The following is a 26,648-nucleotide window of genomic DNA, read 5'->3' as shown; positions in this document are numbered from 1 at the left end:
GTCAATCATCTTAAATCACATCAACCAATTTTTTTTTAAACTTATCAAACTTTATCATTTTGTTCATTAAAACATGACGAAAGTTCAACGAAATTACTGTTTAATAATTCGATTAGCCTTTGACAGTTGATTTGATAAATACGCTGGTACATTTAATTCATACGGTGGTGTATGGCTATTAAAATACTTTGTCAGTTAATTTGAAAACGCCTCATAAAAATATTCATAATTACAGTCAACACGGACATCAAAATAATTCTTAATTGATTAACGTAGAGCACGTGTGCTGAAAATACAGTTTATAGCCGATATAACTAATTCCATTAATAGGCTTTTAACGTTTTAATTAAACAAAAGTTTCCGACTTCAGATTGAAAATGACTTTTTTGAAATCCAAGTCTTAAAAATCAATTACGCTGAGAGCGAACAACTTTTGTACTGTTCACCATGCTATGTTTTGCTTGTTTATTTTCATCAACCACTCATGTGATGACCGTTCTCAATGCATGCTTTGACGTCTAGGGTGCGATGTTTTCGGTTGTCATTTTTCTTATTGGAGTACGCTAGCTAATTCGGAGCCGGCAAGCAAGGGTGAGCATGATTCGGCCATCGTATAAATTTGTGAGTTCTCTCAACCCCTGGCTGAGAACACCATCATCAGTACCGGAGAAGCTTTCGTGTGTTGTGAAATACGGTGTAAGTAGCATGACAATTGATTATCGGAAGAATTACTTCTGGAAAAATTAACTTTATAAGTTTAGTTGAACGAGTGGAATGGTCGAGCGAAAATTTGTGATCATTGGTGTCGTAACAGCAGCTCTGTCAGTATGTAGATATTGTTTTTTTTGTGTTTTGATTTATTTCGGTTCGAAAAGTCATGAGTGACACCTTTTTGGGGTGGAATATTTACAACATTGAATTTTCAATTTCATCATGGTGCATCGGTGGGATCCAGAAAATAAACAAAAACCTTTCTTTTCTAGATTAGCTTAACAATAATATACAAAATTTTCAAAATATAAAATGCAAATAAAATGATTAACACTTGAGTGGCTGTAGTATCGAAGTAGTCAGGTATTTATATAGTGTTTATCTTATGCCAACGTTAACTAACGATTATTGTTAGTTTAACCACGGATCCTAAAGGTTCAAGATGTTACAAATTAGCGACGAGGATGACATTTTAAGGAATCTTTTTTTTCTTTTCATCAATGACACCACTGTCTGAAAATTTTAAAACTAAGCAAATTAAGAAAACAAAACTTGGAAATAAGGTTAACATTAACAACAAATTTACATTTTATATTCAATCGCGTCAAGCTCTTATTTTATCAATCGTATCAAAACACGTATTCAAAGATAAGATATAAACATAAGTGTTTACAGCTTTGAAGCTGCTCATTATCAATCTATAAATCGTAGTGAAAGAGATGCATTAAAATTCGCTTTATTTTTTGTTATCATTTCTGAAGTATTTCTCAAGGGATTTATAATTATGAATAACGCAATCAACAAAAAAATATACCTACGTATGACTTTAATAAAATAAAATTGATGAAACACAAAAGTTTAAAAGCGTAGTTTCAAGAAATACGCCTTATTGGCTCCAAACTGATTTCAGTATTATCACATTTTTTATTTTTATTCCATGATTTATCCTATAAATTTGCAAAAGTTTGAAATTCTGACACATATTTATGAGCTTTATATCTCAACATTAATCTACTGTTTTCCAAAAACTTTCCTTAGACTCATTTTTCAGAATAATGATTTATCTTTTTTACCTCAGACTTTCGATTTTAAACAGTTCTGAAGATGGTGAAAATGTTTAATAAAGTAAACCGAAACGTAAACTAAATGGAAGTTATTTCAAAATCACCGAGAAAAATCAACCGAAAATCGAGAAGAAAAAGCAATTTCTGTATATTGGTTTGTTTGTTTGTCCTCTATAGGCTCAGCCACTTAAGACCTAGAGAGCTGAGATCTGGCATGGATACTCATTAGTACCAGGAATGATGAAGAATGTTTTAAGATTTTCGGATGACTCCTTTTGAATGAGGTCGTCCATACATCACAAATATTGTTTTAGCGATATTGGCATTATTATATATCGGAATGTGATGAAAATTTGCACCTGAGTGTTTTGAGAGATGAGCAACTGATTACAGGTAAGGAAGTTAGGAACAGGGGTCGCCCAAAGGGGTCGTCTATATTAACGGTTTGATGTTTTTGCGATTTTATTCTCATACATTGGATTGAAATAAAAATTTCCACAACAGATTCTAGGTATTAAATTTGGAGTCAGGGGACGTCCATATCAACTGATTAATGTTTTTGTGATATCAATTCCAGGTTTTAGATTTAGAATCAGGGGTAGGTCAAAGGGGTCGTCCATATAAATCTTTTAACGTTATTGACGTTATTCTACATCGGATTGAGATTAAAATTTCCACATTGGAGTTTTGAAGGACGCCTTATTGCTTTCAGACTTCAAATTTTGAGTTAGGGGTCGGTAAAAAGGGTCGTCCATATTATCTGTTCGCTCGATTTTTGCGATATTATCTTGATTGTGCGTAGGATTGTAAAGAAAATTGGCTCTTGAGAGTTTAACAGTAAAGGTAATTGATTACAGGTGTCATGAATTTTACACTATATTTGCGATATTGATTGCGATGAAAATTTGCACATGGGGGCCGTTCAAATATTACGTAACGCAACTTTCGGTCATTTTCGATACCCCCCCCCCCTATGTAACACATTTTCTATCAAAAATTCGCAAACCGTAACAAACTGCTATACCCTCTCCAGCCCCACCCCCTCCCCCTAAACGCGTTACGTAATACTTGAATGGTCCCATGGGTGTTTTAAGGAACGAGTAATTGATTTCGGGTGTCAAATTTGGAATCGGGGATCAGCAAAAGGGGTCATCGATTTGAAATATTAACTGATTTCACGATATTGTCATAGTTATACATCGGATTGTGATGAAATCAAATACATGGGAGTTTTACAACACGGGCATTTGATTCAGAAGTCTAATTTTATGGCAGGGGTCAGCATCAGCAAAAAGAGCCGCCCCTATGCATCGAATTAAGACGAAAATTCAAACACGGAAGCTTTACAAAATAAACAATCGATTTCTGATTTCAAATTCTAAATCAAAGGCCAGAAAAAAGGCACGTCCATAAAACTGCTTAAAATTTGTGCAGTAATTTCATTATTGTACATCGTAACTGATTCATATTCTTCAATAATTGCGTGACTATGCATCCGAACAAGCTAAAAATTCGTGCACGGGTGTTTGGTAGACAACCAAAATGGTCTTTCAAAAATGCTGTTAAATATTTTATGGATTATTGTCGTAAAAATGCATTCCAATTACCATTTTCATACACTCATAATACATTTAAACTAAACACGAAACGAGTTCGTACGGGTTCAGCTAGTTTCTTATGAAATTTTAACTTAAAAAAATATAAAATTTTGTCTTCATTCAATTCTATAGGCCCTCGCATTATTCCCCTTTATTTTTTCCTTTAAACTTGGCCATTTGATATGGTTTCTTGCCTTTTGTCCTAGACTAGCTTACTCTAAGAAAACGTCGCTATTTTTTAAATATCAAAAATTATCCTCAAAATACAACGAAAACTAAACCAAAACAATAAATTTACTATGGAAAATAGTTGAACTGTAACATAAATCAACTTGCTGCCTCTAAACGCTTTGATTCCATCAGGAAGGGTGTTTGTTTGCGAGACTTAGAAATTGTCATAAACAAACCAAGTTTTTCCCAATTTGAAACTTAACTTGTAGGTTTCTAAACGTTGAATAAAGTTTTGAGATATTTTAACTTTAGACTTATTTATTGATGATTGATGATGATGATCCCTTAGGATGATTTATCCTTTGTTCGTTTTCGTTTATTCTCATTAGAGTTCATATTGTTTTATATTGCGTAGAGATATTTGTTTCCTTGTGTGCTACTATCCATTTTGTGGATTCGTTTCTACATCCGTTAACTCGTCTTCGACGTCCCCGATTTTATCTCGAGATTTTTTTTATGATATATTTTTCGATTGTTCGAATCTCATTGTTATTTACATAGATTAATAATAAATTACTTCTTTGACTTAAGATAATTGAACTCGTTTTTGATTCGTTCAAATTATGTTTCCTTTCTTTATGTCGTACTGGAACTTATTTGTTAAATTGAAGGATAATGAATTTTTGGAAATCATTTTTGCATTCTCAAAAAAAGAATGTCTGTGGTTTCATCAGGTGACGTTTGTTTCAAATTCCTTTTTGGTATGTCATCTTCTGCAGCCGAATTCCGGGCAAAAAATGTCGTGAAAGAAAAGAAATTATTGAAGACGTTTTTAAAATTTTCTTATCTTGAAATTCCGGTGAATTTAAAGAAGACATTTTTTGACGTTTAAAAAAGAAAACATGATTTTCAATCTCTTCGGAATTTTTTCGTTGTGATATTGTCTTAGATTGACATTCCGATCAATTCAAAGAAGACATTTTTTGACGTTTGAAATAGAAAACGAGATTTTTAATTTCTTCGGCTTTTTTGCTTCGGAAATTTAAAAAGACATTTCTTTTCAGTGTGGATTTTTTCTAAATTAAACGTTAATACCTATTAAAACTTAAAAATAATGTATCATATTACTATGCAAAAAAATGGTATAAACGCCAAGAATAAATCGAACTACTTCGGCATCGTCGTTATTTGAGAGATATTAGTAATCCATTTGATATTTCGGATGGAAATTTCGAAAAACTCTTTCGAATGCCAAAATGTTTGGCTGAGAAGTTTATTAACTTATTGGATCAACTATTGAACGCTATCCCATTGAAGGATGAAAGAACAACAACAATTCCGGTACATTTACAAGTTCTAACAACATTGCGATATCTTGGCTCAGGTAATCGATTAAACCTAATTAATTGTACTTCGTCAAATTCTGTGGTAAAATTATTAACATCGTCACCTATCAACACATCCGATTGTTTACAAACAAGTAACTTTCTAGCTTCATTTTTCAAAATGTCCAATGATGCCTTCAACACTCAACGATATGTTTTTTTCATATTTAATTGCATGCACGGTTGTGAGCAAGATTTGAAATATTTTATCTAGCAATATTGAACATTGCTGTTATAAATAGTTTTCAGTATTTCAAATATAATTTTTATCTAATTACCATGCTCAATATCGGGAAACAAACTAACATGGGAGAAAGACGGTGCGAACAATAAGTCCCTTTAAAAAGTCTCACCGACAGCAAACGTCAAAGACGTCTAGCGGTGAATAGGTGAACTATACTTTTTTCTTCTCTTACATTTGATTTTTTTTTCTTTCTCTTTACTTTTTCGGAATCAGCCAAGAAGAAAAGACATTTTTATGAAGAGAACGACAATTTTAGAATTTCTTTTCTAGAAGAGATTTTTGGTGATTTTCTTCAAATGCCGGAATTCGGCTGCTGATGTATATTTTGAAAATTTAAAATCCCCGATATATGTTTGATTAATGGTTGTATCCGATTTTCTAGCTGCAATTTTTATGATTTTGATCGAAATTGGACATTTTGTGATTTCTGATGTAATATCTTAGATAACCAATCTCTTCATTCATCAAACACCTGATTATCGATTGTTTTCTTTGCTGGAAATAATTAGCATTCCATTCTACTTTTATAGTAACTCAAATTATTAAATAAAATTACATTCAAAAATTCAAATTATTTTAGTGCTTTATTTTTATATTTTTATTAATTCGCCATCAAGTTTCAGATTGACTTTCCATCTCAAAGCTTCATTCCGTTGCTTCTTTGCTGGATAAAAACTTATTTACACCACCAGAGACACGTCCTTTGTTTCTCCAAATGTTTGGATATCGATCCAATCGCTACTGGGTAGTTTTGAATAATTGCATAGTATGACAACAATGAAATATTCATACAATCACCAAATCATAAGAACCTATATATTGTGAGAAAAATAACTATTTTTCATTCATTGTTGAGTTGTTATGTTTTATAACAGTCTTCCCGCTGATCTGTGCTTTTCCCGTACGACCATTTGAAAAATTATTCTAGATTTCACCTGCTCAAAACAAAGGCCAGGCTTCCGCAATTACCGCATCTTTTAGTTATCACAAATGTGCAAGTCACGCTTAGACATACTAACATTGTTTCGTGACTCAATCTATATACAAACGGTGACTTGTAATCGCGTTACTGGACTTTGATTACACTTAGCCTTGCGGATATGTTCATTCAAAAGTAGCATGAAATAAGCCATCAATCATCCATCGTAGGAGGAAAGTCAATGAACAAATCTAATCTTTTTCCTCTCTCATTATTGTACTTTGTGTTGGAAACTGATTATTTCTATCTTTGTACCTATACGACAACATATCGAGTCACTGATAAAATATTTTACTTTGGCTTATAGCCGATAGCATTGATGGTTGAATAAGTTGAAAATCAATACCTAATCCTGGAGATTTTAATTAGACTAGTTTCGTTGGAAATCTTTTTGAAACTCACATTATGTCGAACTCAGTATGCTTGTATTATTTGCAACAATAAAAGCAGAAAAACGTTTTTTACAAGTGTTCTAAGAATTTTTGCAACAGTCGAACTATAATTTGCGGTCAGTATTTTGTTTAACTCCCCGTAAAAATATAAATTTCTTATGTCTCTTAGCCCAACGATACTTGCAGCTGCAAGCCAGATGCCCCATTCCCACAAGAAAGCTAGAATTAGAAACAAATTTATCAAATAGCCTCTAATCAACCTGCCTTTTTCTCCTCAGTATTGTGCCTATCGTTACATTGGAAGCACGGAATCCGCAGACATGGCTGATTCGGACTACAAGAGCGCCAAATCGGTATACGATTTCACCGTGAAGGATGGCCAGGGCAACGACATCAGCCTGGAGAAGTACCGGGGCAAGGTCCTGCTGATCGTCAACATTGCCTCCAAGTGCGGCCTCACCAAGGGCAACTACGAAGAGATGACGGAACTGAACAAAAAGTACGAGGGAAAGGGTAAGATTTTCTTGTGGTAGTCTTTACAGTTTTACTTATTTTGTCATGCCTCTATTTGTAGAATTCAAAATGCTATCATTCCCTTGCAATCAGTTCGGTTCCCAAATGCCCGAGAAGGATGGAGAAGAAATGGTTTGTCACTTGAGAAGTGCCAATGCTGATGTTGGAGATGTGTTTGCTAAGGTGAGTTCGGTGTTATCAATAAGCAAATATTTGTTGTTTCTAGAAACTTCTCGATTAGGAATATGCATTGGGGCTTATTCTACGAGGCAGGTGACGCGGCTTGCGAAATATTACCTCGTTGCGCTTACTACCACAGAGCACAGACGCACAAGCTAGCCCAAAAAACTTGTGTAAAATTTCCAACGTACGTTTTTGCCAATTTTTGTTTTTTGGCTGGGCCACCAGATGTCTCCAAACACACCAAAGAGAATTGTCAAAAGCTAGAAGTATGCAAAAGTGATGCTTTTTTTTACTTTATTCGACTTTATTACGACCGAAGAAGCTTAAAAATCTGTTGACGGTTTAACGGTGATTCTATTTTTAGAGTAGTATGTGTTTGCTTTTCCTTAAATACTACTTAAATTTAGAACTCTCTTAACTGTCTCTAAGGAAAAGGGAAGGAAGGAATAGGGGATGGGGTTGAGGATTAATGTTTGGAAAAGGAAGGGTAAAGGGTGGATTTGGGGTGATACTTTAATTTCCCACGCCAGGTTTCACACGATTGTGAAGACCATTTCCTGTGCTCTCCTCCCAAGAGCTCTTGATGGTAACCCGCATTGAGATGTTTAGAATTAGTTCTGATGGGTGAGACTGATCCTCAAGAACGTTCCCAATTAACTAGATATAGCCTATTCGTCCTCTGACGATAGCATTTCAAGTAGTGCAAAAACTTATTGTAAGACCGTTAGTTATTTTGACTGCCTGAGTAATGCAAAAATAAAGGAATGAATAAAAGATTATCACCGGTACACAGGAAAGTTACCCGAACCGTCACGTAAGTTGATAAAAAAAAAGCTGATCCACTCATCGGAAAAAATCAATAAGTAAAAACCGGATAAAATAAAGTAAATGAAATTCTGTCCATTCAAAAGTAACTCTTATTGCATTTATCTTTAGCAATAAAAAGTAACTCCTATTGTATTTATCTTTTTGATATTAATTTTCGACTGGATGATTTTTATTTTGAAGTTTTAAAGGTTAACGGCTTAATCAGTCATATTCTTGAAAATCAAAACGAATGATTTTTACTACTGTTCAGACGTTTCGGCTATTTTTTGTAGCCTTCTTCAGTGGAGAATAATTGTCAGGTTCGTTTTTCGTCTAGAGACTATTTTTGTTGGTAATTTTTGGCTGAATTTACTGTAGTGGAATGCTTCATCAAACACACTGCGGCGCTTCACCATTCGACAGAACTATAAGTCATCAACAACATTTTTTTTATTATTTTTCCTTTAAAGTGCAGTTAAAACAATACAATTTGAGTACAAAACATTTTTATTTCGTTCACATAGCTCCGAGATAGACCCTTTTTAATGCATCCATATTTGTAGTGATGCATTAGGGTGTCCCAACATTGCATTACTTCTGGGAATCTGGGGGCTCACCCTCCAAATGGTAGATTAGGATGTGCCGAACAAACTTTTGTATGGAGCTGACTAAAAAAAATCATGTTTAGAGGTTCCGCAAGCGCGATCTTTATAAAAAAGTCCACTTTCAAAAGATTTGATTTTAAATAAATTCTGGGTCCAAAAATTTTCATAAAATTTTTATATTTTATATTTTTTTAATTTTGTTTGAGTTAAAAACTACACGTAAAAAATACAAAATGAACCAAATTTGTATCAAAATGTAAAACTAGCAAGCTATTTTCAAGGAAAAAAAATTTTTTGGTCCAAAAATTTTGAATTCAACTGGCCAAAATGTGTACCAAGCGTAGAATATTTTTGATACCAATGCTATCAAAAGATGCGGATTTTTGTGCACTTAAACTTTGCTGAACAAAACATGTGGTTTGTATCAACGTGTGAACAGCTATTCACGATGTAATGCTTAACAAAAATAACAATTTAGGATATTTTTTATTTAATTTATCAAATTTGTCTCAATAAATACCTACTTTAAAATTAAAATACTTGCAAAAAAAGACTTTGATGGTTTAAAGGAGTCATCAGAAGGCCATATGCCGAATTTGAGCAGAATCGGACAACAGGAAGGGGTTGCACTGAATCTCAAGTGGGAAAGGGATTCTGAGACATAGTCTTCTAAAGAAGCATAAAAAACTGGTTTTTCATCATGCATTTTTGTCTTTACCAATCGATTGCTTGATTATGAAGGTTTTATTAAAATTTCAATTAAGACTAACATTTCACTTGAAGACTGCAACTCGATTGGACTTAAAACAAAAAAGTTATGGCTGTTCCAAGATTGTATTTTTGTGGCAAATTGTCGTTTAACACACAATGAGTACTTTTTACTCATTGAGTTTTACAGGACAATTTGTAACCAAAATACAATCTTTGAACAGCCATAACTTTTTTGTTTTAAGTCCAATCGAGTTGCAGTCTTCAGGTGAAATGTTAGTCTTAATTGAAATTTTAATAAAACTTACATAACCAAGCAATCGATTGATAAAGACAAAAATGTATGATGAAAAACCAGTTTTTTATGCTTCTTTAGAACACTATGTCTCAGAATCCCTTTCCCACTTGAGATTCAGTGCAACCCCTTCCTGTTGTCCGATTCTGCTCAAATTCGGCATATGGCCTTCTGATGACTCCTTTAAACCATCAAAGTCTTTTTTTGCAAGTATTTTGATTTTAAAGTAGGTATTTATTAAGACAAATTTGATAAATTAAATAAAAAATATCCTAAATTGTTATTTTTGTTAAGCATTACATCATGAATAGCTGTTCACACGTTGATACAAACCACATGTTTTGTTCAGCAAAGTTTAAGTGCACAAAAATCCGCATCTTTTGATGGCATTGGTATCAAAAATATTCTACGCTTGGTACACATTTTGGTCAGTTGAATTCAAAACTTTTGGACCAAAAAATTTTTTTTCCTTGAAAATAGCTTGCTAGTTTTACATTTTGATACAAATTTGGTTCATTCTGTATTTTTTACGTGTAGTTTTTAACTCAAACAAAATTAAAAAAATATAAAATATAAAAATTTTATGAAAATTTTTGGACCCAGAATTTATTTAAAATCAAATCTTTTGAAGTGGACTTTTTTAAAGATCGCGCTTGCGGAACCTCTAAACATGATTTTTTTAGTCAGCTCCATACAAAAGTTTATTCGGCACATCCTATTCTACCATTTGGAGGGTGAGCCCCCAGATTCCCAGAACTAATGCAATTTTGGGACACCCTAGTGATGCATGCTTTAAACTTCATCAATAATAGCGTTTTCTTTTATTGGTAGAGAAAATCAAGTTCTCCCCGAGTTTCGTTCTAAATATTGACATTGTGTTCTTTTATCCAATCAGAAATCCACCAGTTTTAACCGAGTTTTGAACCTCAAGCAGGCGTTTGCGTCCCGTAAAAGTTGTCTGTGTTGGGGGTGAGCAACCATATACTTGCATAGTCCCGGCTGACTTTTTTTTTGTTTTGATTATAGTCGTTTTACCATATTTATGGCATTCGCGACTTTATCAACGTTACAGTAGGCGAATCGTTATTGAAAAACTTATGCGGTACAACTGTGTTTGATGTTTACTCTTGGGCTCGAACTCGCGGACATCGGCTCAGGAGACAACAGACTTGCCAACTGAGCTATATCACAAGCCCCTATCCCGGGTGACGATTTTGTTTGTTTAAAAAACAAATAAACAAATAGTTTATTCTAAAAACAATGAAATTCAGTCAAGCTTTGCTCCAAAATTAACACTGGAATCTTTGACTAATTTGGGTATTTAGCTCACTTCAGAGTAGATAACGCCACCCTTTTCTATTCTAGCAGTGCATAGTTATTTCTAAATCAAATAAGACACAACTTGTTGTTTTTGAAAATAAATAAAATATTATTTTTAAACATTTTGACACAAATTTTATAAAGATGCACATAAAACCTAAAAAAATCTTTAAAAAAGCTTCAAAAAAGCTACAACGAATTGAGCACACCTCTTTCCCGATATATTTCTGGTTTTTGAATATCTACTTTAAGGTAAGCTCTCGATACAAGTTGGTGGTTTCGATTCTGCTTTTAAATAAGTCTACACCCACAGAAGAGGTTGCAAAAATCCTATGACAAATAAACAAATCTCTGTGCCAAAAATGCACTAAAAGTGTACTGTGCCAAACATGATATGTTTGAAAAAGCCCTACTGAGATAAGGACTTGAGCTCCCAACCAGAATGATTTTTTTTCTGTTGGGGAGAGAGTCCACTGTGACCATTAAGGTGATCTATTGTGGTATTACCCCGCCTTACTATTTTTACTTTGCTATGCTACTTGACACCCCTGCACTAGTGGCTGAAGTTGCAGTTGTTTACCGGTAGCCAGATCCCGGCAACGATACACGATTTGTCTATGTATCGTGTCCCGGATCGGAACGAATTAGCAACCGGACCGATTACTGTCAAAATATTAGTTGTCAGTTTAAATCTCTCCGTTTTTTGTTGGAATTCTGTTAGATTTTCCTGACCATTCGTTGTTTTGACAGCTCACTCGCAAAAACTTATCGTCGCCCGAAAAGTTGTGTCACCAGAGCACTGAATTCGTCCGAATTCGGTTGGATTTCTGGTCTGATTTCTAACCGATTCACGGGTTGAACGGAATCCAACCGATTTTGGTCCAATTTTCCGATCCGGGGCGACCAACATCTTTCAACTAAGTGTTGGTGAATCTCGTTTTTAAGCTATTTTTCCTCAGATTTAAGCTTTTTGGGCCTTGAGAGCATAGGAAATGAAAGCTCAAACTAGAGAAAAAAAAGCTTAAATCTGAGGAAAAAAGCTTAATCTGAGAGATGTGCTCTACACGGATTGTATAACGTTGCCGGGATCTGCCGGTAGCACTACGAGCACACACATATTTAGGTAGGATTTCCAAGTGCAATCTAAGTATATTGTTTATTGTAAATATATCAACGGATCACGTATTGATCCTAATAATTAAAGTCTATTTCTCATAGAATCTGGTCGGATAAAATAAATCATTTCTTCGCAAAGAAATAACAAACAACAACAGTAAAAATTTCATTTTGTAGGGTTTTTATTGCACTTTAAGGAAAAAAATACATAAAAAACATTCTTCAGCTTTTCGGATGAATTTTCGAACTTTTTTTGTGATACCACCCATCATTTTCTGCACAGTACTGCTGGTAACCTCATTCGCCATCTTGTTCCACCACTTTTCCATTTGAGCGGGTTTTTTCATGGTTCTGCAACATTTCTTCAGTTTGCCCTTAACTATGGCCCAATATTTCTCGATGGGACGAAAATCCGGTCAGTTTGGTGGATTGATACATTTTTCAACAAAATCGATCTTTTTCTCCTGATATCACTTAACGACATCCCGGCTGTAGTGGCAGCTTGCCAGGACCGGCCAGAACTTCACCGGACCTTTGTGGGACCGAATGAATGGCAAAACCCTCTTCTGGAGACATTATTCTTTGTAAACATTTCCATTCATTGTGTCCCCAGCAGGGATTGAAAATTAGTCTCATTTGAGCGAGCTTCATAGCTCATTTTTTCCATAGCTCCGCTTACAAAGCAATCGACGAAGCTCCTATCGTTTTTGTCTCCGGAGCTTCGTATTGCTAAGCTCTTATTTGGAAGAAACCTTAGCTCTTTTTTTGTCTTGTGAGCCCGTTAGCTCATGCCTCCAGAGGAGCTTTTTTTTTTTTTTTTTTTATTTTTTTTTTTTAAATATGTCTTTATTTGTATCAATTCATCATTACATTTATATTACATTTTTTTCATTAAATTAGGTGTTCAGCTCAATAATGAACTGTTCAGAGCCCTATAGTTAACTAGATATTAAAAATTTATTTGTAAGAATTAAATTTGCTTAGCGCAATTAAGAATTTAATGTAGGAGAACATCCTGTAATGGCAAAAATATTTTAAACTTAAAACTAAACACTATCCTAAAATTAAACTAGTTATAAAGAGAACGAATCTCTGCGATGGAAGACTGCATCGATTTGCCTCTGAAGTTGGAGATGATGTTGTTGGCCATCTCTCCGATCGATTCTATGCCTGCGATCCGATGAAGATCTTCGGTGCTGTGCCAAGGTGGAAGCCGCAAAATCATTTTCAGAACCTTGTTCTGAATCCTCTGGATGGCTTTCTTCCTCGTCGCGCAGCAGCTAGACCAAATCGGAACTGCATACATTATCGCTGGTCGAAACACTTGTTTGTAGATAAGTAACTTATTTCGCAGACACAACTTGGATTTCCTGTTGATGAGAGAATAAAGAGATTTAGTATATTTATTACACTTAGATTGAATATCTTCAATGTGATTTTTAAAAGTAAGATTCCGATCAAGTGTAAGTCCCAAGTACTTCACGTGATCAGACCATTCTAATGAAACCCCATTAAAAGTTATGGAATGATTTTCATTAGGTTTTAAAAATTGAGCTCTTGGCTTATGGGGAAATAAAATAAGTTGAGTTTTGGAAGCGTTAGGAGAAATTTTCCACATTTTCAAGTAATTCAAAAAGGAATTTAAATTTTGTTGCAATCTACTGCGTACCACCCGTAAATTTCGACCTTTGGCTGAAAGCAAAGTATCATCAGCAAATAATCTTCTACCTTTTCCTTCTGGTACATCAGGAAGATCAGAAGTAAAAATATTGTATAAGATTGGCCCAAGTATACTGCCCTGAGGGACACCAGCTCTAATGGGTGTCCTTGCAGAGCATGAATTTTGATAGCTTACTTGTAAGGTTCGGCTAGTCAAATAATTTTGTATAATTTTGGTGAGATATACAGGAAAATCAAATCGAGCTAATTTAGCTACTAAACCTTTGTGCCAAACACTGTCAAAAGCTTTTTCAATATCAAGAAGAGCAACACCAGTTGAATAACCTTCAGATTTGCTAGCGTTAATCATATTAGTTACACTCAAAAGTTGATGTGTAGTAGAATGTCCATGACGAAAACCAAATTGTTCATCAGGGAAAATAGAATTCTGATTAATGTGAATCATCATTCTATTCAAAATAACTCTCTCAAATAGTTTGCTTAAAGATGGAAGCAAACTAATTGGTCGATAACTTGAAGGCTCTGAAGCACTTTTTCCAGGTTTTAAAATTGGAGTTACTTTGGCATTTTTCCATTTATTGGGAAAATAAGCCAAGTGAAAACATTTATTGAAGATTTTAACTAAAAAATTTAAAGTGCTTTCAGGCAACTTTTTAATAAGAATATAGAAAATCCCATCTTCCCCTGGGGCTTTCATATTTTTAAATTTTTTGCAAATCAATTTAAGTTCATCAATATTTGTCTCACAAGAACTTTCAAATACATTTTGTTTAGAAAGAATATCATCAAATTCAAGGGAAATTTGAGCATCAATTGGACTTACAACGTTTAAATTAAAATCATGAGCAGACTCAAATTGTTGGGCCAATTTTTGAGCTTTTTCTGCATTCGTTAAAAGAAGTTTATCCCCGTCTTTCAAAGTAGGAATTGGCTTCTGGGGCTTTTTCAGAATTTTAGTTAATTTCCAAAATGGCTTTGAGTAGGGTTTTATGTCCTCTACTGCTTTGGCAAAATTTTCATTACGAATGAAATTTAAACGACGTTTGATCTCTTTTTGAAGGTCGCAATAAATAAATTTCAAATAAGGATCCCTAGTACGTTGATATTGGCGCCGACGAATGTTTTTCAGTCGTATCAAAAACTGAAGATCATCATCAATTAAAGGTTGATTAAATTTATGTTTAACTTTGGGTATTGAAGCGGCTTTAGCATTGACTATTGAAGTTGTCAAATTTTCTACAGCCAAATCAATATCTTCAATTGAATTCAGTGGAACGTTTACATTCAAATTACGTTCAATAAAATTCCTATATCGCTCCCAGTCAGCTTTTTGAAAGTTAAAAGTTGATTTTAAAGGGTTTTCAATGGGACTTTGGGATAAAGAAAAAGTTACTGGAAGGTGGTCTGAATCGAGGTCCGCATGAGTAACTAATTGACTACAATGCTCGCCTAAATCCGTTAGAACCAAATCAATTGTGGAAGGATTTCTAATCGAAGAGAAACAAGTATGCCCATTAGGATATTCAACAGTGTAATAACCTGCAGAGCAGTCATTAAATAAAATATTCCCATTTGAATTTGATGAAATATTATTCCAAGATCGGTGTTTTGCATTAAAGTCACCAATAACAAAAAATTTAGATTTATTTCTGGTGGGTTTTTGTAAATCTCCCTTCAAAAAATTTTTCTGTTCACCGCTGCATTGAAAAGGCAAATATGCGGCAATAATTATAATTTTCCCCATAGAAGTTTCTAATTCAATTCCAATTGTTTCTAAGACTTTTGTATTGAAAGAAGGAAGAAGTCTAAATTTGAGACGACTATTGATGACAATAGCTACACCCCCACCTTGTCGATCAAGTCGATCATTTCGTAAAATTTTAAAGAAAGCATTGCTTTTTAAGTTATTGTCTGGCTTTAAAAAAGTTTCAGTGATGGCAGCAATATGTATGTTTTGAGTTTTCAAAAATAAAAAGAATTCATCTTGGTTAGCCAGCAAAGATCTAGCGTTCCAATTCATAATATTTAAACATCTATTTGGATCCATGAGGGAATCGTAAAGTCATAATAATTTTGTTAGCATAATTAAAAGAAGTTTGGAAAGCTTCAAACATTGAATTTGCTTTCAACATAAGTTGCATCATTTCCATTAAATTTTGATGCAAAAATTTTAATTTTTCCTCAGTAATCTCACCCAAATCAACAAAATTGTTAGGATCAGAAAATGAAAGAGAAGAACAAGTATTTGAATTTCGGGGATTTTCCCAAGCCTTCGCATGAACGTTGAGACTTGGTTTTTTCCCATTTTTATTAGTTATGCCTGGAGAGGGCAACCCATTTTCAACCACCTCTGAGAACGATAAACAACGAGTCTGGGGCGCAGAATCAGCCCAGGTAACATTAAACTCACTTCGGGTATTACCCAGCCGTGATTCCAATGTAGACCGAGGCTGAATGCGAACAGGCAGGTTGTTTGCCGGCCCGACGTGTGAAGACGAAAAAGAGGAAGGAGGAGAAGAAACTTTTCTGGAAACTTTGGGATTTTTCCTAGAAGCAATAATTTTTGCCCTGATGGGACAGTCTAGCGAATTCGAGGAATGATTACCTGCGCAATTTGCACACTTGAAAAATTCTGTTTTTGGTTTATCACCACCATAAAGGCATTTAGATTTTTCATGATCGAATGAGCCGCAAAGCATGCATCTGGCATTCATTCTACAATTTTTAGTGCCGTGACAAAAAGCTTGACAACGACGACATTGCGTAATATTTTGAAGGAAATTGGTTGAAGATTTTCGAAAAGGTTCGAATTTGACTCGACAATGAAACATAAGACGAGCCTTTTCAAGAATTTGCAAATTATTAACTTGATCCTTTTTAAAATGGATCAAATAAAGCTCAGGAGCAAAACCAACACTACTGATATTATTCGTGTTGGTTCTTTTCCTCATTTGAATTACTTGAATTGGAGAAAAACCTAACAAAGAATTTAATTCAGATGTGATCTCATCCGGTGTCTGATCGCCGGTGAGACCACGAAGTACAACTTTAAATGGACGATCACTTCTAGTGTCGTACGTAAAAAATTGATGTTTTTTATTATTCAAATAATTTAAAATTTTTTGAAAATCATTAAAAGATTCCGCCAAAATACGAGCAGTTCCCCTTCGACCGATCTGAAAAGAAATCTTCACATCCTTGACGGAAGTGACGATTTCTTTCCGAAAGGCATTGAAGTCAGGAATCGTGACCGTAATTGGTGGAACCTTTTCGTTTTTAAGAGTATAAGAAGAAGAAGGTTTCTTAGTACTCTTATCAGAATTAAATATGAATATTTCCTCATCACCGATGTTATGAAGGACATCGAATGAATTGGAAATTTCAACTTTTTTGGCAGATGGCCCTGGATTAGGTTCAGCAATCCGTTTTCTTCCGGCCCTTGAGCCGGCCGAAGACTTCCCCATGCTGGAAAGAAAAGAGAAAAATATGAATAAAAGAAAATAGAAATAATTTTAGCACTGAAAAGTGCTGATTGAAAAACAGGTAAGGAAAAAATAAATAATGTAAAAATGTTCCTGCAGGTACACAGCAACGATACGATGCTCCGGCGTACGTGTTGACGGCTCAACGGTACAGATGGAAGTGGGCCTCCAGAGGAGCTTGAGCTTGTTGGTTCAACCGATTCAAATTCGTTGAGCTTGTTTTCACTGCTGCTGTTCGAGAAGTAACTAAAAAAGGGCTTGTCGCATTAATTTTTAAAATCAATGTTGGACGGTTTTAGTAACTAGTAAAGTTACCAGTACTAGAGGATTATTAAAATCAATGTTAGAGAGTTCTAGTAACTAGTAAAAGTTACCAGCACTAGTAACTATGAAATAGTAAATTTTACTATTTTTCGGGAAAAACGCCAAATGAAAGGGCTTTTTGGGAGGATTATTAAAATCAATGTTAGAGAGTTCTAGTTACTAGTTAAAGTTACCAGCACTAGTAACTATGAAATAGTAAAATTTACTATTTTTCGGGAAAAACGCCAAATGAAAGGGCTTTTTGGGAGGATTATTAAAATCAATGTTAGAGAGTTCTAGTTACTAGTAAAAGTTACCAGCACTAGTAACTATGAAATAGTAAATTTTACTATTTTTCGGGAAAAACGCCAAATGAAAGGGCTTTTTGGGAGGATTATTAAAATCAATGTTAGAGAGTTCTAGTTACTAGTTAAAGTTACCAGCACTAGTAACTATGAAATAGTAAAATTTACTATTTTTCGGGAAAAACGCCAAATGAAAGGGCTTGTTGCGAGGATTATTAAAATCGATGTTAGAGAGTTCTAGTTACTAGTTAAAGTTACCAGCACTAGTAACTATGAAATAGTAAAATTTACTATTTTTCGGGAAAAACGCCAAATGAAAGGGCTTTTTGGGAGGATTATTAAAATCAATGTTAGAGAGTTCTAGTTACTAGTTAAAGTTACCAGCACTAGTAACTATGAAATAGTAAAATTTACTATTTTTCGGGAAAAACGCCAAATGAAAGGGCTTTTTGGGAGGATTATTAAAATCAATGTAAGAGAGTTCTAGTTACTAGTTAAAGTTACCAGCACTAGTAACTATGAAATAGTAAATTTTACTATTTTTCGGGAAAAACGCCAAATGAAAGGGCTTTTTGGGAGGATTATTAAAATCAATGTTAGAGAGTTCTAGTTACTAGTTAAAGTTACCAGCACTAGTAACTATAAAATAGTAAAATTTACTATTTTTCGGGAAAAAACGCCAAATGAAAGGGCTTGTTGCGAGGATTATTAAAATCAATGTTAGAGAGTTCTAGTTACTAGTTAAAGTTACCAGCACTAGTAACTATGAAATAGTAAATTTTACTATTTTTCGGGAAAAACGCCAAATGAAAGGGCTTTTTGGGAGGATTATTAAAATCAATGTTAGAGAGTTCTAGTTACTAGTTAAAGTTACCAGCACTAGTAACTATAAAATAGTGAAATTTACTATTTTTCGGGAAAAACGCCAAATGAAAGGGCTTGTTGCGAGGATTATTAAAATCAATGTTAGAGAGTTCTAGTTACTAGTTAAAGTTACCAGCACTAGTAACTATGAAATAGTAAAATTTACAATTTTTCGGGAAAAACCCCAAATGAAATTGCTTTTTGCGAGGATTATTAAAATCAATGTTAGAGAGTTCTAGTTACTAGTTAAAGTTACCAGCACTAGTAACTATGAAATAGTAAAATTTACTATTTTTCGGGAAAAACGCCAAATGAAAGGGCTTTCTGGGAGGATTATTAAAATCAATGTTAGAGAGTTCTAGTTACAAGTTTATGTTACCAGCACTAGTAACTATGAAATAGTAAAATTTACTATTTTTCGGGAAAAACGCCAAATGAAAGGGCTTGTTGCGAGGATTATTAAAATCAATGTTAGAGAGTTCTAGTTATTAGTTAAAATTACCAGCACTAGTAACTATGAAATAGTAAAATTTACAATTTTTCGGGAAAAACCCTAAATGAAATGGCTTTTTGCGAGGATTATTAAAATCAATGTTAGAGAGTTCTAGTTACAAGTTAAAGTTACCAGCACTAGAAACTATGAAATAGTAAAATTTACAATTTTTCGGGAAAACGCGAAATGAAAGGGCTTTTTGCGAGGATTATACAAATCAATGTTAATGTGTAAAAAAATTTAAAGTATTACTATTCCATAGTTACTTGTGCTGTTAACTTTAACTAGTTACTAAAACTCTCTGATAATGATTTTAATAATCCTCACAACTAGCCCTTTCATGTGGCGTTTTTCCCAAAAATTTGTAAATTTTACTTTTTTATAGTAATTTGTGCTGGTAACTTTAACTAGTTACTAAAACTATCTAACACTGATTTTAATAATCCTCGCAAAAAGCCCTTTCATTTGGCGTTTTTCCCGAAAAATTGTAAATTTTACTATTTCATAGTTACTAGTGCTGGTAACTTTAACTAGTAACTAGAACTCTTCAACATTGATTTTAATAATCCTCGCAACAAGCCCTTTCATTTGGCGTTTTTCCGAAAAATAGTACATTTTACTATTTCATAGTTACTAGTGCTGGTAACTTTTACTAGTAACTAGAACTCTCTAACATTGATTTTAATAATCCTCCCAAAAAGCCCTTTCATTTGGCGTTTTTCCCGAAAAATAGTAAATTTTACTATTTCATAGTTACTAGTGCTGGTAACTTTAACTAGTAACAAGAACTCTCTAACATTGATTTTAATAATCCTCCCAAAAAGCCCTTTCATTTGGCGTTTTTCCCGAAAAATAGTAAATTTTACTATTTCATAATTACTAGTGCTGGTAACTTTTACAAGTAACTAGAACTCTCTTACATTGATTTTAACAATCCTCCCAAAAGCCCTTTCATTTGGCGTTTTTCCCGAAAAATAGTAAATTTTACTATTTCATAGTTACTAGTGCTGGTAACTTTAACTAGTAAGTAGAACTCTCTAACATTGATTTTAATAATCCTCCCAAAAAGCCCTTTCATTTGGCGTTTTTCCCGAAAAATAGTAAATTTTACTATTTCATAGTTACTAGTTTTGGTAACTTTTATCAGTAACTAGAACTCTCTTACATTGATTTTAATAATCCTCGCAACAAGCCCTTTCATTTGCCGTTTTTCCCGAAAAATAGTAAATTTTACTATTTCATAGTTACTAGTGCTGGTAACTTTTACTAGTAACTAGAACTCTCTTACATTGATTTTAACAATCCTCCCAAAAGCCCTTTCATTTGGCGTTTTTCCCGAAAAATAGTAAATTTTACTATTTCATAGTTACTAGTGCTGGTAACATTAACTAGTAACTAGAACTCTCTAACATTGCTTTTAATAATCCTCGCAACAAGCCCTTTCATTTGGCGTTTTTCCCGAAAAATAGTAAATTTTACTATTTCATAGTTACTAGTGCTGGTAACTTTTACTAGTAACTAGAACTCTCTAACATTGATTTTAATAATCCTCGCAAAAAGCCCCTTCATTTGGCGTTTTTCCCGAAAAATTGTAAATTTTACTATTTCATAGTTACTAGTGCTGGTAACTTTAACTAGTAACTAGAACTCTCTAACATTGATTTTAATAATCCTCGCAACAAGCCCTTTCATTTGGCGTTTTTCCGAAAAATAGTAAATTTTACTATTTCATAGTTACTAGTGCTGGTAACTTTAACTAGTAACTAGAATTCTCTAACATTGATTTTAATAATCCTCCCAAAAAGCAATTTCATTTGAGGTTTTTCCCGAAAAAATGTAAATTTTACTATTTCATAGTTACTAGTGCTGGTAACTTTAACTAGTAACTAGAACTCTCTAACATTGATTTTAATAATCCTCCCAAAAAGCCCTTTCATTTGGCGTTTTTCCCGAAAAATAGTAAATTTTACTATTTCATAGTTACTAGTGCTGGTAACTTTTACTAGTAACTAGAACTCTCTAACATTGATTTTAATAATCCTCCCAAAAAGACCTTTCATTTGGCGTTTTTCCCGAAAAATAGTAAATTTTACTATTTCATAGTTACTAGTGCTGGTAACTTTTACTAGTAACTAGAACTCTCTAACATTGATTTTAATAATCCTCCCAAAAAGCCCTTTCATTTGGCGTTTTTCCCGAAAAATAGTAAATTTTACTATTTCATAGTTACTAGTGCTGGTAACTTTAACTAGTAACTAGAACTCTCTAACATTGATTTTAATAATCCTCGCAAAAAGCAATTTCATTTGGGGTTTTTCCCGAAAAATTGTAAATTTTACTATTTCATAGTTACTAGTGCTGGTAACTTTAACTAGTAACTAGAACTCTCTAACATTGATTTTAATAATCCTCGCAACAAGCCCTTTCATTTGGCGTTTTTCCCGAAAAATAGTAAATTTCACTATTTTATAGTTACTAGTGCTGGTAACTTTAACTAGTAACTAGAACTCTCTAACATTGATTTTAATAATCCTCCCAGAAAGCCCTTTCATTTGTCGTTTTTCCCGAAAAATAGTAAATTTTACTATTTCATAGTTACTAGTGCTGGTAACTTTTACTAGTAACTAGAATTCTCTAACATTGATTTTAATAATCCTCCCAAAAAGCCCTTTCATTTGGCGTTTTTCCCGAAAAATAGTAAAATTTACTATTTCATAGTTACTAGTGCTGGTAACTTTAACTAGTAACTAGAACTCTCTAACATTGATTTTAATAATCCTCGCAAAAAGCAATTTCATTTGGGGTTTTTCCCGAAAAATTGTAAATTTTACTATTTCATAGTTACTAGTGCTGGTAACTTTAACTAGTAACTAGAACTCTCTAACATTGATTTTAATAATCCTCGCAAAAAGCAATTTCATTTGGGGTTTTTCCCGAAAAATTGTAAATTCTACTATTTCATAGTTACTAGTGCTGGTAACTTTAACTAGTAACTAGAACTCTCTAACATTGATTTTAATAATCCTCGCAACAAGCCCTTTCATTTGGCGTTTTTCCCGAAAAATAGTAAATTTTACTATTTTATAGTTACTAGTGCTGGTAACTTTTTCTAGTTACTAGAACTCTCTAACATTGATTTTAATAATCCTCGCAAAAAGCAATTTCATTTGGGGTTTTTCCCGAAAATTTGTAAATTTTACTATTTCATAGTTACTAGTGCTGGTAACTTTAACTAGTAACTAGAACTCTCTAACATTGATTTTAATAATCCTCGCAACAAGCCCTTTCATTTGGCGTTTTTCCCGAAAAATAGTAAATTTTACTATTTTATAGTTACTAGTGCTGGTAACTTTTTCTAGTAACTAGAACTCTCTAACATTGATTTTAATAATCCTCCCAAAAAGCCCTTTCATTTGGCGTTTTTCCCGAAAAATAGTAAAATTTACTATTTCATAGTTACTAGTGCTGGTAACTTTAACTAGTAACTAGAACTCTCTAACATTGATTTTAATAATCCTCCCAAAAAGCCCTTTCATTTGGCGTTTTTCCCGAAAAATAGTAAATTTTACTATTTCATAGTTACTAGTGCTGGTAACTTTAACTAGTAACTAGAACTCTCTAACATTGATTTTAATAATCCTCGCAACAAGCCCTTTCATTTGGCGGGTTTCCGAAAATTTCGAAATTTTACTATTTCATAGTTACTAGTGGTGGTAACTTTTACCAGTTACAAGAAATCTTTAACATGCAATTTATTAATCCCAACAAGCCCTTCCACAGTCTCTGGTGCATAAGAAAGCCGTTGGCTCACACAGCACCACAATAGCACACATCACTAAGCTCAAGTGTTACAATTTTGCTGAGCCAGCAAGCTCAAGAAATTTCGGCTCCTTGAGCTAACAAACTCAAAGCAAAATGCAAAACCTTGTCTCCTAGAGCCAGAAGAGGTATGAGCTTAATTTGAGCATTTATTGTTGGGCTAGAATTGGCTCCAGCTTTCTTCGCTCTCGAGCTTCAGGAGCCTTGATGCTCAGCCGCTTGAGCAAGAACATTTCAATCCCTGGTCCCCAGTGATGAAAATCTTAGTCTTCTTCCCTTAACTACAGATCTCTTGCCAAACCATCAACTTACGAGCAAATTTATCTGTGAAAACAAACTTGAATCTACTCGCAACATTCCCGGATTTGCTACCGGGTATTTGTCCGAAATCCATTTTGACGTAAGTTTCGTCGTCCATCAAAATGCATCCGTTGTACTTGGTCAACACTTTCTCGTACAACTTTCTTGCCCTGGTTTTGGCAACCAGGTTTTGTTTCAGCGTCCTGTTGGGGTGTTTGCTTGCATGATACGACCGCAAGCCTTATCGCAAACAATTTCGTCGAGCTGTACTGTGGTTCGTCTTAAACTTTTTCGCCAACTCACGCAAGAAGATTTCAGGATTATTGTGAACTGTTCGAATTACCTTTGCTCGCAGCTTCCGGTCATATGTTCCACTTTTACGCCTGGTTTGTTTTGTTCGATCCACCGTAAGGGTCTCCCGGTAGCGTTGCAGCACCGAATTTACAGTCGATTTCAGGATATTTCAGGAAATTCACGATCATTACCCCTGACCACGTCGGTTTTTCTACGTGAGTGTGCAGAATTTTCTCTCGCTTTTCGCGTTCCATCGTCGATAACTTTTGACTGGCTGCTTCAATCTTGATGAAATTTTCACCACTAAGTAAACAAACCATCCGAATCAAAACACTGTCAATAGATTCTCGATGAGACAACTAGGGGCGCTGCAGTAAATGAAAAGATGCGATCAGATTCTATGTGAAACAGACTTTAGCTAATAACTTTTAAAAGTTCTCTGCACTGATGAATTTTTTCAAAAAAAAAAATAACTGAATCTAGTGCTAGAATCATCAACTTATCTTAATCTCAATAACTCTACTCGAAAAAAACCTGACACTTTTTTTATGAAAAAAAATACAAATCATGAAACGGAAATGCAATATTACGGTGAATCCCTGCCCTAATGGTGATTTATCTTCCTACACAAGTCCAACAGACAATTCAAACGCACAAACATACTAAACATGTACCTACTAACACTATTTTTGTCTAAAAAAATTCCAGATCAACGTGAATGGGGACGAGGCTGATCCTTTGTACAAATACCTAAAACACAAACAGGGTGGCATTCTGGGCAGTCTCATCAAGTGGAACTTCACAAAGTTCCTGGTTGACAAGGAAGGACAACCCGTGGCACGATACGCCCCGACGACAAATCCACGGGATATTGTCAAGGACATTGACAAACTTCTGTAGAAACTGGTCACCTAAAGTCGGCTTTAGAGAGCTTTTGCATTTGAATTGAAAAAAAATGTTGTTCATTTTGATGTTTTGCTTCTTAGTATTTGTTGAGTTAAGTCATTGGAAATGATAAGAAAAAATTCTCTTGTCCAGTGCTGGACTACAAAACTACAGATACTATTTTTTGGAATAACTCACCTTTGGGTATAGATAGCTTTAGAAGTATAACAATATGCATTCAAATAAACATCATAAAACTGTGCATTTTATGGGTTTTTTATTTAACTATCCGAAAAAATTGAAAAAAGAAAACATTAAAACTTGTTGTTCACCGTTCCAAATTTGTATAAGGCGGTATCCATAAATTACGTAACGCAAAAAATGCATTTTTTTGACCCCCTCCCCCCCGTATGTCACAAATCGTCACACTTGGACGTACCCCCCTATTAAAATTACGTAACGCTGATAATTACCCCCCCCCATCTTTTCATGTTTTTGAATAATGGTTTTCGATGGTAAGAAAAGATTTTTAATATAAAATTTATTAACGTTCTTCGAAAGGGAATTAATATCTATCCAAATCGCTTTTTAGTACTCATTGATGATAACTATCTGATAAAATAAAATGATTGTCTTATTACTAGTTGTTCTGTGCTTGTTAACTGATGATCTACCTTGTTTAATTTATTTTGTTCAAGGAGAAAAATAAATTAAACAACTATGTAAAATATACTCCACTAAATAGTAACATTTCCGTCTTAAGGTTGAATGGAGTTCTTGGGGGTAAATGTACATATCTAATATTCGGTTTTCTACACAGCAAAAAAAGTAGTGTGATATTACATCAAATACCTGCACATAACTTGAGTCGCAAAAGGTACCTAATTTTACATTGTCTCGATGTACCCGGCTGTTTGGAGACAAAGAATATGTTTCTTACCGCTGATCCATATGGGCCAAATTTCCTAAAAAATGAAAAATAATGAAATTATTTTTCAAGCTGTGGGTTTGCTTATATTTTTGATTAATTTTGGTAGTACTTACAAGCCAAACAAATACAGCTGAGGTCCGTAATCCGTTTCTTAATTTTTGAAATGAAATCAAATTTGAACGTCAACAAAGGAAAACATTGACTACTTGATGCGATATCACATAGAAGGTTGTGATATTACACTTCACGACGTATTCGAGTTGTGTACATCATTTAGATGTATTATTGCAACAGAAATCTGTAATCCCCAGAAATTACATCGTCCATCGTTACATTTTTTTTTGCTGTGTAGCGATTATTTCTTGGATATCCAATACACAGTTTAAGGAGTCTATCTCAGAATCATTAAAAAGGGAAGGTTGCAAACCAGTTTAATCATGTTGAAGCTTACAAATTTTAAGCTGATTCTAGTGGGCTTATCATTCTGCAAAAATTGCATGACATCATAATAGCTGCGATGAAACTAAAATTTTTAAGGAAAAAATCGTTACGTAACGATGAGCATACCTCCCCCCCTCCCCTATGTCACAATTCGTAACGCTCGAGCTTACTCCCTCCCCCCCCCCTAGGAGCGTTACGTAATTAATGGATGCCCCCTAAGACAGTAGATTAGTCAATTTGCTTTTTTAAATCAAGTGGGTAATTTTGGAAAATTATATGAATTATGTTAGTCATTAGTACGAGGAATAATCCTCGTCATTTTTACTGACTAACATCTGATTTCAAATAAAACCCTTAAATTATCCCCCAAAAGCATGAATCTAATAAGCTTACCTTAAAACTATTTTCCAAATTCTAGATCGACGTCAATGGAGACGAGGCCGACTCGTTGTACAAATATCTGAAGCACAAACAGGGTGGCGTCCTGGGTAGTCTCATCAAATGGAACTTCTCCAAGTTCCTAGTCGACAAGGAGGGTCAACCCGTTGCACGTTATTCTCCGACGACCAATCCTCTGGATATTGTCAAGGATATTGATAAACTTCTGTAGGAGCTTGTTCGAGACTATCAGTTGACTCGCAATAGCTGGCTCCGTATTTGGTTGAAATAAACTTGTAGAACTAGTTGTGATGTTTAGAATAATAAACTGAACAAAGGTTTTTGAAATGTAGAGAAAATTGAAGAAACCACACACCTCTGC

General features: G+C 34.1%; 1 protein-coding gene across 4 annotated transcripts; it reads left to right on the top strand.

Annotated features, from left to right (window-relative positions):
• Positions 1–553: 553 nt before the first annotated feature.
• LOC129755196 (uncharacterized) lies at positions 554–26,594 on the top strand. 4 transcript variants are annotated; one of them, XM_055751568.1, is made up of 4 exons: positions 554–696; positions 6,823–7,057; positions 7,119–7,240; positions 26,307–26,594. In XM_055751568.1, exons 1-4 carry the CDS (start codon positions 598–600, stop codon positions 26,496–26,498), a joined length of 648 nt encoding a protein of 215 aa, XP_055607543.1. In that variant the 5' UTR covers positions 554–597; the 3' UTR covers positions 26,499–26,594. The 4 variants fall into 4 exon arrangements, with proteins under 4 accessions (XP_055607543.1, XP_055607542.1, XP_055607544.1 ...); XM_055751567.1 differs by lacking the exon at positions 26,307–26,594 and adding an exon at positions 24,340–24,780; XM_055751569.1 differs by lacking the exon at positions 26,307–26,594 and adding an exon at positions 24,340–24,780 and having other exon boundaries at positions 684–825.
• Positions 26,595–26,648: the final 54 nt, after the last annotated feature.

This window comes from Uranotaenia lowii, chromosome 3 (assembly GCF_029784155.1).
Source record: "Uranotaenia lowii strain MFRU-FL chromosome 3, ASM2978415v1, whole genome shotgun sequence".
In the NCBI taxonomy this organism is placed as follows: domain Eukaryota; kingdom Metazoa; phylum Arthropoda; class Insecta; order Diptera; family Culicidae; genus Uranotaenia; species Uranotaenia lowii.
This window is presented reverse-complemented; position numbering and strand designations above follow the sequence as displayed.